The sequence below is a fragment of the Notothenia rossii genome (assembly GCF_949606895.1).
Source record: "Notothenia rossii genome assembly, chromosome: 7".
NCBI classification, from domain to species: Eukaryota; Metazoa; Chordata; class Actinopteri; order Perciformes; family Nototheniidae; genus Notothenia; species Notothenia rossii.
This window is the reverse complement of record NC_136905.1, coordinates 82,350,105-82,364,171: the sequence shown is the minus strand read 5'-3', so window position 1 is coordinate 82,364,171 and position 14,067 is coordinate 82,350,105. Positions and strand designations below refer to the sequence as shown.

Here is a 14,067-nt window from a genome sequence, read left to right as displayed (position 1 = left end):
GCTGAAATGTGAAAGCCATTACACGGGGGAGGTTAAAGTCTTGCTGCAGGACAAGCAATAGGCGGCCATGTTGGCTCTAAAGTCATCATGGTGCCAGTCCAGCGTCAGTGCAGCAAAGCGTCCGCAGCACAGGGAGAGTGAACAGGCATTAGTGAGATATTAGAGCTCCACTGCTGCTGCCACTGACACACACTGCTAAGAAGTCTGGACACCTCAGAGTGTGTGTGTGTGTGTGTGTGTGTGTGTGTGTGTGTGTGTGTGTGTGTGTGTGTGTGTGTGTGTGTGTGTGTGTGTGTGTGTGTGTGTGTGTGTGTGTGTGTGTGTGTGTGTGTGTGTGTGTGTGTGTGTGTGTGTGTGTGTGTGTGAGAGTGTGTGCGTCATGGCCTGAGTACACAGTGGAAGTAGGTCACTGTGCTGTTCCCACACACACACAACATGTGTTGGTGATTACACACAGAGCTGTGGACAGTGTAAACATGAGCTCATGTAATTCTTCTGCCTAATGCTGACAAAGGGGAATGATTACTGAAAATGTGTTTATCCTCAGTCGTGGTGCGCTACGTAAAACACAAGCCGCACTTTATGGTGCAATTAACTCTAAAATGTCAAGGTCAATTACACCACTTATCTGCTTTTTGCATAACAATGATCAGTTCCACATGGCAGCGGCAGCAGCTCCAGATTTTATTGGTTGATAATTGTTCAGGGAATGCACTGATCAGCAGTTAAGGCTTTAAGATTTTCCGAACAGGGAAATGTACATTTTTAAATGCATAGAGAGAAGAGAGGAATGAGTACTGAGAATTAAAATGAAGACAACAAAATATATATATTCAATAATAATAATAGTATTAAAGGGGACCTATCATGCAAAATTCACTTTTTGATGTCTTTTCTATATAAAGATGTGTCCCCGGTGTGTCGGGGAACTCACGCAGCGTCAGAAAATAAAACCCTCTTTCTTTTCCTCCGTAACCAAATCTCTAAAAACGGGGGAACAACGGAGCTGATCCAGATTTGCGTCCGATATGACGTAATATCTGAAATGTGGACCCACGGCCCAATCAGAAACGTTGCTATCAGAAACAATGCCCGACTGTTTTGGACGTAATATGGTCGGTGTTTACATTAGCATCGCTAACACTCAGAGCTAACCTGTACTGGAGAGCATGTGTGTGAAGAAGCAGGAAGTAAAAAGGAACTCACCTTGTGGTATAACCGGCAAGAGAGAAAGCCTTTGAGCTCCAAACTGTTTCAGAGACAATCCTTGATAATCCATGATATGGTGTTTCATCACGGCAGTGTTTAGTTTAGACAGTAGCTGCCGGGTCCCGCATGAGCTGAGTTTTTTATATATTTTTTATTTATCTGAGACCTATGCTATTGCCTAAAAATAGCATGATAGGTTACCTTTAACAATGAATAGATATATAAATTACAAAAATGACATATTCAATTAATTATTTAAAATGTTTTAATCAATATGAATATTACCCTAAAACTGAAATCAAGATGATAAAATATAAAAATGTATATAAATTAAAAAGGTTACAAATCTATAAATATGGAACATTTTTAAATAATATAAAAATATACATAATAGTAGATACTAAAACTATAGGTTAAAAAACTGCATATGGAGAAAATTGAGGAAACTGTATAAATGTTAAATCAACAGCTCCAGCTGATTGCTGTGTGGTGTTTCCATCCCTCAGCGGCATCACTGATCATCACAAAAGACCAAATCCTCAGGAAAATCTCAACTCCAAAATTCAATCTGATTTCCTGTGATATCCGACATCAGTGTGACTCACTTTCAAAGCCACTCCTGTCTCTTGACATTATCCTCGCGCTACATTTTCTCCTTTTTGTTTGGCTTTCTCATGTGCTGGAACATTCCTTTGACATTTGCATCACACTTATTCACAGCAGAATGAAGAGCTTTATACAAAGGGCAGCAGACAAGATTTGGGAAAAGCTGAAGTTTAAAGATCCCCTATTATAATCTTTTTCAACATTATACTAGAGGTTTCAGATCTATACAGAACCTGTCTCTGATTGGCTGAAACACCAAACAGATCATTGCAGCATTACCCATAATCCCCTCTGTTTCAGCCCTGTTTCCAAAGTGCTGATTCTGTGTCTGTAGCTTTAAATGCTAATGAGCTGCTGCTGGCCACGCCCCTCTGAGAGATGATTGGTTTGAAAAGAACACAATGGTGCTCAAGGAGGAGATTCAGGTGATAAGGTGGGTGAGTGTTACCTTGGTTGGTTAATGGCTAATGGTTGCCTAAGTATTTTTTAACACTAGAACCGCCAACAGGTCAATTTTACCCACAGCTGTTTTTTGATGGTATGTAACTTTTTTTCAATAAAATATTAAAGTCTCCCAGTCCGTCACTTTTTCTGAAAGTGTGTTATGTAGTACCCTCTGTTGTTAAAAAGGGTCAATATGAAGTCAGATTGAAAAAAATCGCCCAAAGAAATTGCCATTTATACTTATATCCACCAGCGGGTAATATTTACCTCAAAGAAAATGCAGCGTAAACATGACATGTTGCTATAGCAACGCCTTTTGTCTACTGCGGTTCCTTATAGATAGAGAGATAGATTGAGAGATAGATTGAGAGATAGATAGATAGGTAGTTATAGATAGATAGATAGATAGACAGACAGACAGACAGACAGACAGACGGATAGATAGAAAGAGAGATAGAGAGATTTGTACCTAAACAAAACACAAGTCTAACACCAAGCGTTTAAATCAGCACTGGTAGCGATACTTTATACTTCATGCTATCTGCACAAACTATATCATATGAAAAGCTGAGAGTCCACAGATGCTATTGGTATACGTTTCATCCCTGTGCGATCAGAACTCACTGTTCTACATGATAAATAAAAGAACATTGTACCTTGAAAATCAACAGCGGGTAAATTTGACCCGTTGGCGGTTTTAGGTAAACAACGACCTCTGGCGGTTCTAGTGTTAAAGGAGCATTTTTTCACATTAGCATTCCTAATCTTGAAAATATACACATTAGTTAAAATTAAGCATTTTCCAAGCCCGAGAATTAGGAAAATTAAACAATTTCTCAACCCTGCAACTACATTTCTAACCACAGCATTAACCAGCAATGAAACATAAACTCACGGTCATCGCTGAAGTCGTCTATCAGGATGAATTCTTGAATCAGAGAATAAGGACTTCGGATCAGGACACTGGGAGGGAGGAAACAGAGGGGCGAGGGTCAGAAAACACGGTCTCATTCCTCCTGATTTATGGTGCTGCTTATGTTCGACCTCGTTACCTCTTGATGGTGCGCAGGAGAGTGGAGCGAGCCTCATTGTGGAAAGTGATGATGATGCTCGTGGAGGGAAGGTCTGAGTCATATTTCAGAGACGCACACCTGCAGAGAGGAGGGTTCATCACACAATCATCACACAGTGAGGGAAGCTTCACCTCGCTTCTCTCCAGGAACAACATGTATGTGTTACACTGGCACATCGGCCCTTGAACACACACACACACACACACACACACACACACACACACACACACACACACACACACACACACACACACACACACACACACACACACACACACACACACACACACACACACACACACACACACACACACACACACACACACACACACACACACACACACACACACACACACACACACAGCTGTGATTAGCAGAGGTGCAGTGTTGTTGCTGGAAATATCCGGTTGCCGGGTAACAGTTGCACAGTTTTCTAACGCGTTCTGCTTTAATGTGCTTCCTGTGGCTCGTAGCTTTAAGGCCTTGCCTCATATAGTGAATAGCAAAAGGAAAGGCTCCAAAGAACATACAATGAGGACTCATGATTTAAAATCTGCATGTTGGGTTTTTATTATATTTAATTTTGCACAGTGCTGACTGCAAAAGGGCAAAGAGAAGGGACGACATCCAGCAAAAGACGGCAAGCTTGATGCAGGTCCGCTGCAGTATGGGCTCAACTTTAGTACAATTTCCCAGTTTGGAATCAATAAAGTTAATCTAATCTAGTCTAGTACATCCGTTCATTTTTTGTCTAAAAAATAAAACAAATCCTTAGAAGGACACAATCAGGACACATCACATTCTTTTACAGCCATTACTGGTTTGTAAGAATATGATTTTATCTAAATCTCTCATAAATGGACCTGAAATGATTTCATATGTTTCGCCGGAGATGCACAAAATAGCTCAAGATTCCACCTACATGTAGCGCTGCTGGGTCTCAGCTGCAGGAGATGGGCTATCAGGGCCGCCCATCAAAGCAAGTGTTTACATTGATATTTTTTCCACCCCCTGTGTGTGAGAGATACCACGTATATACCCAGCAGTCAGGACAGTCAGCTCTCTCTTACCCTTCCAATAAAATCTATCTATTTCACCCTCACACAAGCTTTAAGACACTTCTCTCACTTCACTTACTCCATCCTGTAAGATTTAATCTAAATGAATCCTCAATCAGATGGTGCAGGTGAAAGCAGACGGACACACACACACACACACACACACGCACGCACGCACGCACGCACGCACGCACGCACGCACGCACGCACGCACGCACGCACGCACGCACGCACACACACACCACACACACACACACACACACACACACAACCACACACAGAGCTGTGCTTTGATCATCGCCATGTTTTACAATTACAAAATGTTTTACAAGTTCTATTGCTTCAACATAATGGCAACAGATGGTGCAGGTGAAAGCTGACACACACACACCCACCCACACCCCCCAGACCCCCCCCCACAAACACACACACACACACACCCCCACACACACCTGTAGTGTCGGGTGTCTCTGATGGACCGCTCGCTGCCCAGCCGGTCGCTCTCCTGCAGGTTGAAGGCGTGCTCTCGGTACGGGTCTTCCCCCGGCTTCAGCTGCTTCGCCGACAGGTAAGCCTTCTCATCGAAGCCCCCCAACAGCTGACTCTGCTCTGTCCGCGGGGGCTGGGTCACCTGCAGAGCACACCACCATCAATAAACAAGGACACACCTGGGCGTGTCAGTAGAAAATAACTGATAAAAAAAAACGCATTAGCGTCAGTCACTTCAAGGACACACAAACACAAAACCACTCCCTGGCGAGCAGAGGTGCCAACACGGCAGCACAACTATATGCATCCTCGTTCACTGCCAGCACTGTTCTTCTGCATCATTAAATAATACTGAGAAATGGCTGCATACAACATCCTCATCAAGAGAATTTGTTTTGAGCCGTCTGTCGTGATGCGTTGTTCATAAAAACAGACAGCATTTCATTTTTAAAGTTCACTGTTGGTATTTTATAAGAATGAACAGTCCTTCTGGTCGAACCCTTTACTCTTGTTAACTAAAATCAACTTTAACGACGAGGTAAAAACACAAATATTGTAGCAGTCCATTATTTTATATCAGAAAGACTTCTTCTTGCAGATGAGACATTAGAAAATAAGAACTGAGCAAGACAAGTTATTTTTTTTAATGACATGTCCTGAAATGTGACTCCTGCAGCAATGTGGCGATGCTGAACTCTTCGTCATGCAGCCCTTATCAAAAATGCTGCCGATTAAATTCCTGTTGATTATCTTATTGATTAAAAGTTATTGGACCTATCAGAGAGTTTTTCTGTCTTTGCTAAAACACACTTTACACACATGCTATGCCAAGTGGTGTTCTGGCCGTTTGGGGTTCAATTTAATTCTCAAGGACACTGACAAAGGAGCAGGGAATCAAACTAAGCATGAGATTAATTGAGAATTTGCTTCACATCCTCTACATTGAAGCAATGTGTGTAAGTAGTAATCTCTTCTTCTGTGGTGCTGCACTGCAATCCCACAGCAACATCCATGCAAGACTCATTCCTGCACCACTCCATTGCATCAGAACCAGCCTAATGATTGAAATGTAAATCCAAATGTTCTCATTCAAGTCACAGTGTCAGTGCTAACAAAGCAAAATGGGACGGGCTGTCATCAAAAATCAGAATACAAAGTCCATGTAATCCTCAGTGCTTAATGGGGTTTTTCTGAAAGTAGCTTTAATACTGCTGAGTGGGAGGTAAATACAGTTAATGAATACATAAAAGCAGATGAGAGAGGCTGTCATTAAAGAGAAGCTTTGGACAGATGGGAGAAAGGACGGAAAGGGTTTAAATAAAGGACGGAGCTTTGTCCTCTGCTGCTTTATTAAGCTCACAGCCAGGTTCAGGTGGGAGTGACCTCCTTTTCAGTCTCTCAGGGGGAGAGGTGGGAACATTTCAATGATTCACAGAAAGAAACATGTCTGACACAGAGACAGAAAGTACATTTAGATATCTCTTTGTTACCTCCACAGACTATAGCTCTGAAAAACTCATTGTATACTTCCTACACAAAGCGAGCATCTGGCGGTGAATGAAGTGGAGCATTGAGCAGCTAAATGAACTCAGAGATGCAAAACAGAGATAATTGAAAGTGAATATTGTACTAAAATGCATCAGATGGAAAGAAATCAGACACTGAATGAATGCTGTGTCTGATCTGTGCTTAAATAACCAGTGGTGCAAAGCGACTGACTCAAAATTCTCAAGTACTGTGTACATTTTTAAGTAATTGTACATTAATTGAGGATTTCCATTTTTCTGCTACATTATTATATTTCAAATGCAAATATTGTTATTTTAACGGCACTGTATTTATTTATAAGTTTAATAACTTTTCGATTGAGATGAGAATACAAAATATGTTTTTAGAAGTGTCAAATATGGAGATAAACTCCTTTACTCTATTTTATATGATATTAAAGTGAAATACTTTGGGTTTTGGACTTACACAACAAGATATTTAAAGACATAACCTAAGACTTTAAGAGACATATCTATTCACGAACACACATGCTATTTAATCTCAGTAGTAGCCAACATGAAACACAAGCTAATAGCTAGCTGTTCACATTAATTAGCAGCGTTAGCACTTTAACCTGCGCTCTTTTCCGGTTCATTAACACAGATTAACACACTTTGTTTCGGTAAATTAAATCATCATACCAAGCTGACAACGACCAAGAACACACAGTTTGTTAGAAAACACGGATTAGGTTGTGAAAAGCAAAGTAAAAAGTAAGCTAACGGAGTTTAGCTGACATGTAAATACCGTTAGAAGGTGTAAACAAGCTAATTTAGCATAGCAACGCCCTAGCAACACCTCTTAAAGGGCCAGGCACACAAAGATTGTCTGTATTTATGTACCAAAAACCACATTATTTTTTCTGGAATCTGAATTATCAACATTTAGCAAAACACAAATCTTTTCTTACAACTATATAATATAATATACAGTATATTTTATTGATGATATATTGATAATGTATGTGTATGTTATGGTATTTTTTATATATTTGTCATGTTTTTATTGTAGCTATTCTATTCTAAATGTATGTTATTTTCCTTAAATGTTTTAGTAAACATTTTTATATTTTTATTGTATTTCTCACTCTTTTTTAATAGTATCATTTGTAAATATGTATTGTTATATTTCTGTTATTGTTTTAAACATTTGCATTGCACATTTTTTATTTTAAATGTATGTTCTTGACTTTTTCAGAGTGGATATCCTACAGTACCTCGCCATAAACTCTTCTGATTCTAATTCAGTCACAATATCTGATAATGACACAGAAATAGGAACTCATTCTGTCACCATTACAGTGACACGACCAGCTGATCCCAGTGCTGCTCTGTGGGGAAACTAATCTAATTATCACCGCTCTGCAAATAGCCTTGCAGCACAGAGTTTAGCACCCAGAGGAAAGTTCCTCATTTTTCCCAGCTCTGTCAATTCTTCACACTCTAAGTTATTAAAGAAAACTGGTCAGATGTTCGCTAGAAATGTAGGCGTAGTGATCACAAGCAGCAGATGTCAACATATTCTTATCTTGGGGGAGACAGGAGGTTGGAAGTTGAACATAAAGGCAAGGAAACATATTAGAGGCACAAAATACAAATATGAACCTGAAAAAAGAGCAGGATAGGGTCCTTTTAAAAAACATATGTATTGTTAATGTTTTCTTTTGTAAAGCATGTTATAAAAGCTATATAAATAAAGCTTATGATTATATCTTCCACAATAATCTACATGTCATCAGAGCCTCTCTCACCAGTATAACATATCAAAGAGGTTTGGAGGCTCGTTACAGTTAAGACTCTCTTTCTGTATTTTATATCCCCGGGTAATCCCCAAGTATCAGCATGACTGCATTTTAAAAGCTATACAAAAAAGAAATGGTATCCAATGATAATAAAACAAAAATAACAGAAGGCTCTTCGAGGCTCGGTCTGTTGAATTAAATATGAAGCTCGTCTGGAAGATGAACACGTCTGCTGACTTCTTCCGGCCGAATTAAACCAAAAATCTGTGAAATCTGCCCAAAAGGCTGGAGATAAGTCCCTGCTGTGGTCGTCTTCATGATCTATTTACAAGGCCATAGATACTGTATTGATGTGTGCAAGCTTAGAGACAAGTATTTACATGTTTTGCCTAAATAAGTTAAATAGCAAAGTGAGTCATCACAAGCTCAAGCTGTGCAGCTGCATTTGTGCAAACTTCCAACACTTTATTTGTAATTGCAGTGTAGATCCTAAAGTTTCCATAGAAGGCGATTCTCTTGGACTGAGTTTGGGAGGATGTGTTAAAAAAAGATATGTAGAATATTCCCATTGGTTTAAAAAATGTGCTCAATGTGAATTTAAAGGATGTAAAAGGGGAAATAAACGGGGAATACTGGATGTCAACGTTTTTTAGACCCTTTCACAGTACTTTTCCCAGGAATAGTTACGATAGTTCCTGGGATTTTGCGTTCATACCAACGGAGAGAGACTAACTTACAGTATGGCAACACAAAAGAAAACATGGGAACGGTGGAGATGAGGTGGTGTCGGCGCTCTGGCGATTTACTCTGAAGCTGCTGGGAGTTCCAGCAGAGACACTACATACTGATATACACCTGAACCTCAGCAGGAGAGGACTCTTTAAAGTAGAGACACTACATACTGATATACACCTGAACAGCAGCAGGAGAGAACTCTTTAAAGTAGAGAAACTACATACTGATATACACCTGAACATCAGCAGGAGAGGACTCTTTAAAGTAGAGACACTACATACTGATATACACCTGAACATCAGCAGGAGAGGACTCTTTAAAGTAGAGACACTACATACTGATATACACCTGAACATCAGCAGGAGAGGACTCTTTAAAGTAGAGACACTACATACTGATATACACCTGAACATCAGCAGGAGAGGACTCTTTAAAGTAGAGACACTACATACTGATATACACCTGAACATCAGCAGGAGAGGACTCTTTAAAGTAGAGACACTACATACTGATATACACCTGAACATCAGCAGGAGAGGACTCTTTAAAGTAGAGACACTACATACTGATATACACCTGAACATCAGCAGGAGAAGACTCTTTAAAGTAGAGACATTACATACTGATATACACCTGAACATCAGCAGGAGAGGACTCTTTAAAGTAGAGACACTACATACTGATATACACCTGAACATCAGCAGGAGAGGACTCTTTAAAGTAGAGACACTACATACTGATATACACCTGAACATCAGCAGGAGAGGACTCTTTAAAGTAGAGACACTACATACTGATATACACCTGAACATCAGCAGGAGAGGACTCTTTAAAGTAGAGACACTACAGACTGATATGCACCTGAATATCAGCAGGAGAGGACTCTTTAAAGTAGAGACACTACATACTGATATACACCTGAACATCAGCAGGAGAGGACTCTTTAAAGTAGAGACACTACATACTGATATACACCTGAACATCAGCAGGAGAGGACTCTTTAAAGTAGAGACACTACATACTGATATACACCTGAACATCAGCAGAAGAGAACTCTTTAAAGTAGAGACACTACATACTGATATACACCTGAACATCAGCAGGAGAGGACTCTTTAAAGTAGAGACACTACATACTGATATACACCTGAACATCAGCAGGAGAGGACTCTTTAAAGTAGAGACACTACATACTGATATACACCTGAACATCAGCAGGAGAGGACTCTTTAAAGTAGAGAAACTACATACGGATATACACCTGAACATAAGCAGGAGAGGACTCTTTAAAGTAGAGACACTACATACTGATATACACCTGAACATCAGCAGGAGAGGACTCTTTAAAGTAGGGACACTACATACTGATATACACCTGAACATCAGCAGGAGAGGACTCTTTAAAGTAGAGACACTACATACTGATATACACCTGAACATCAGCAGGAGAGGACTCTTTAAAGTACAGACACTACATACTGATATACACCTGAACATCAGCAGGAGAGGACTCTTTAAAGTAGAGACACTACATACTGATATACACCTGAACATCAGCAGCAGAGGACTCTTTAAAGTAGAGACACTACATACTGATATACACCTGAACATCAGCAGGAGAGGACTCTTTAAAGTAGAGACACTACATACTGATATACACCTGAACATCAGCAGGAGAGGACTCTTTAAAGTAGAGACACTACATACTGATATACACCTGAACATCAGCAGAAGAGAACTCTTTAAAGTAGAGACACTACATACTGATATACACCTGAACATCAGCAGGAGAGGACTCTTTAAAGTAGAGACACTACATACTGATATGAAACCAGAAAACAAGCAAAATAGGGCCCCTTTAAAATAATGAAAAACTAAGCTTAAATTACAAAATTGGATGATGATTTGGGAGCCATACAGTTAGAAAGCATTAGTGGAGGTTTTATAGATTCAACTTGAGGTTCTGCGCGTGTTGCAGTAATGGAAAGAGAAGCTCACCCATGTCCAGACCTGAACAGCACATTTAACCCAGTTCTCTCATGAAGTGTTTATATGGTGACGTGTTGGGTTAAAAAATAAATGGTGACAGTGATAGTCAGAAACAAGTCTGAGCAAGAGAGCCAGCCTCATCTGAAGACGTGGTGATGGATGTGTATCTGAGGTCAGATGTTTACAGATGTGTTGATTATTGCTAATGTTACAGAGGGATTTACAGTGTTTCTGTACGGAGAGTTCATGTGTTGCTGGGAAATTAGAGCACTCAACGCAGGAAATGAGAGGAAAAAATGTAGCCATGCAGTGCAAACAGATTTCACAGATGAGGTCATTAGTGAAACAAATGATGCTAATGAAAGGGCTTATGGGAAAAGAGAGAGAGGGAGAGAGGGGGAGAGAGGGGGAGAGAGGGGGAGATACTGTAATGAAAGTAATGGATGAAAAAACAGAAGGGGGGGACAAAATAATATTTAAAAAAGGGAGCAATGATTGAGGAAAGACAGATAAGAGAATAATGAATGATGTAACGAAGGAGGGAAGGTGTATGGATATAGGAAGAGTTGACACGTGGAAAAGAAGGGAGGGAGACACAATGATAAAAGAGAAGGGTGCCACATGGAGAAGATATGATAGAAAATGAGAAAATGAAATGAAAAACAACAAAAGGGAAAGTCAAAAGTATAAATAAATAAGATTTAAGTTGGCTGGATGTTTAATGATGTCCTTTGCATTTGTAAAGTGTCTTAAAAGCACTCTGTAAATAGATAAACAGCAAGTATATAAATACTAAGAAAGAAAGGATTATAAAACTAAGTAAATGCAGTGACCCTCTCTCTCTCTCTTTACTCCCTCTCCTCTCTGACTTGTCGCTGAACAAACTGCTGCAGAAATGTCACTTTGGTGACGGAGGGCAACGACCCGCTGAGCAAACCAAAGATTACCACAGAAGAAGAAACCCTAAAGCACACAGTTCAAACATCGCTCTGATTAAAGTCCTGTCCAGCAGCGGAGATAAAATCCCTCTTTTCAACGATCAGACACTCAAAGTGCTTCCACATTGCATCCTCTGATCATCCCCACATTGTTGGCCTGCGTTCACACACTCATGCAGACTTTTTATTCCAATATAAAACATGATGTGACTTCCTAAGCAGGAGTAAATGCAACAACTGCTTTCACCTTGAATTATGAAATCAGCGTTTAATGAGCGTGCCGCAGCAGAGAGGAGCTTCCTGACATGTTGGCACTCATCCCCGCCGCACATGAGCTCCAGCATGTCGCATTTCCACAACAGCCCGTCTCATAAAAGTACAGCTGGATACGGCTGTTAGTCATTATTATCTAAATATTTCATTTGCAGGTTTTTTTCTAAAGTAGAGGTTCCCCCTTTCCCTGAAGGAACTCCTTTCTGTCATTGAGTAGACTAACCCCAATTAGGCGACATATTTAATGCATGTTTTTATATTTAATTCAGTGCACAACAAAAACAGCTGAAATACAAATGGATATAAAACAACAAGAAGCAGCAAATCCTCACATTTGAGCATTTTGGATTAAAGGTCCCATGTCATGCTTTTCCGGTTATTCCCCGTCCCCTTGTGTGTTCTGTAGCTTTCTCTGCATGTAAACGGTCTGCAGAGTCAAACCCTCAAAGTACACCCTGTAGCGAGTAAAACTCTAACACAGAGAAGACCTGTCTGTGCTGCCCCAGAACGCCTCGTTGGACATTTTCTTTTTCCATTGTTTGCTTCCTGGGTTCTGTGACGTGTGAACACCCAAATCAACAACAAATGACCGGATTGGCCCAAATGGACCAATCCGCGGAGCCCCTCACTCACCAGGATCCCTTGGCTAACTAACAGGGAGTCCCATTGACTTGCATAGAGCTCCCTGAACGTTGGTAATAGACTTTACCTCACATTGACTATATACAGTATTGATTGTCCTTCCTCCTTATCTTCCAACCATTTGGACGCAGACATGCATTTCCCCATAACGATGTTGCTTAACAACCGGCGTAAACGGACCTTCGCGTGCTATCAAGCAGTGAGCGAGAGATGTCCTGTTCAGATGACGTCAAATCCAACGGGATGCCATAAATAAACTACCCAGAATCACACTACACACCTACGCAATGATTACATTCAGGCAGACTGTAGAATACAACCTCTTTGGACCATTTATATACTTATTGAAAACAAGCTACAAAATGTAATACCTTGGAAAATGCTGTTTAATACTTTTTAAGACTTCTTAATAGCCTTCATTTTCGCTAATTTGATTTCAACTTGTGATACTTTTTAAGACCCCGCGGACACCCTGGATAGAGAACAGAGAAAAGCAGGCTAACGTGAAGCTTGTTTGTTTACTATAGCTCGTGAATTTCATATGGAATCAAATAATAATGAAATACAGCACGGGGAATGATTTGTTGATTATATTTTGTATGATTAATCTGAATCTTCAAAGTTACTTAAAAGATTAAATAAATGGAGTAACAAGCATGTAAAATGAATTAGAAAATAAATACTCCATTAAAGTACATGTAACTAGTATACTTAATTAAGTACAGGCACGTGCACAAAGTGGGCTTGAGCCCCTGCCCTTTTTCTTCCTCCAGAGAAAGTGCCCTTTTTTCCTCTTTTTTATTTTTTATATAAATGAATATATATCTACTGCTGTTTGCGTTTCCCTTTCCAAAAATATATTGATTGAATACAAAATAAAAATATCAGGTCGGGAGATTAGACTGTGAAGTTCCGGTGCTCTCTCTAACCTCCTTCCCTCCCACCACGTCTCGCGCACAGCGGTGCGGACAGTCCCTTCAGGCAGACAGGTAGCAGCACCTCCCTCCTTACAGTCCCATGATATAATAATAATAATAATAATAATAATAATAATAATAATACATTACATTTATAAAGCGCTTTACCTGGTGCTCAAAGCGCTTAATATGCCGGCTTTTCTTGGCTTGTTTGAAGGTGAGTGGTGATGAACAAATGACTAAACTGCCAGTGCCTCGAGTTTACAGCTAATTAGCCAAAAGACAAAAACAAATAGAGTTAACTAAGGTAGGTTACTAGCTAATGGATAAGTTAGCTCAAGGTTTAGCTAAGGCAATTTATCATGGGCATACAGGCTAATGTACTTAAGGGGAGACACTTAAAATG

At 40.0% G+C, this 14,067-nt stretch overlaps 1 protein-coding gene across 1 annotated transcript in view; it reads right to left on the bottom strand.

Moving 5' to 3' along the window:
- The window catches only part of LOC307046501 (polypeptide N-acetylgalactosaminyltransferase 16-like), a 29,115-nt gene that overhangs the window by 13,233 nt on the left and 1,815 nt on the right, over positions 1-14,067 (bottom strand). The window contains 3 exon segments of the mRNA XM_079692870.1: positions 3,121-3,222; positions 3,312-3,410; positions 4,843-5,021. Coding sequence (XP_079548996.1) covers positions 3,121-3,222; positions 3,312-3,410; positions 4,843-5,021 — 380 coding nt within the window.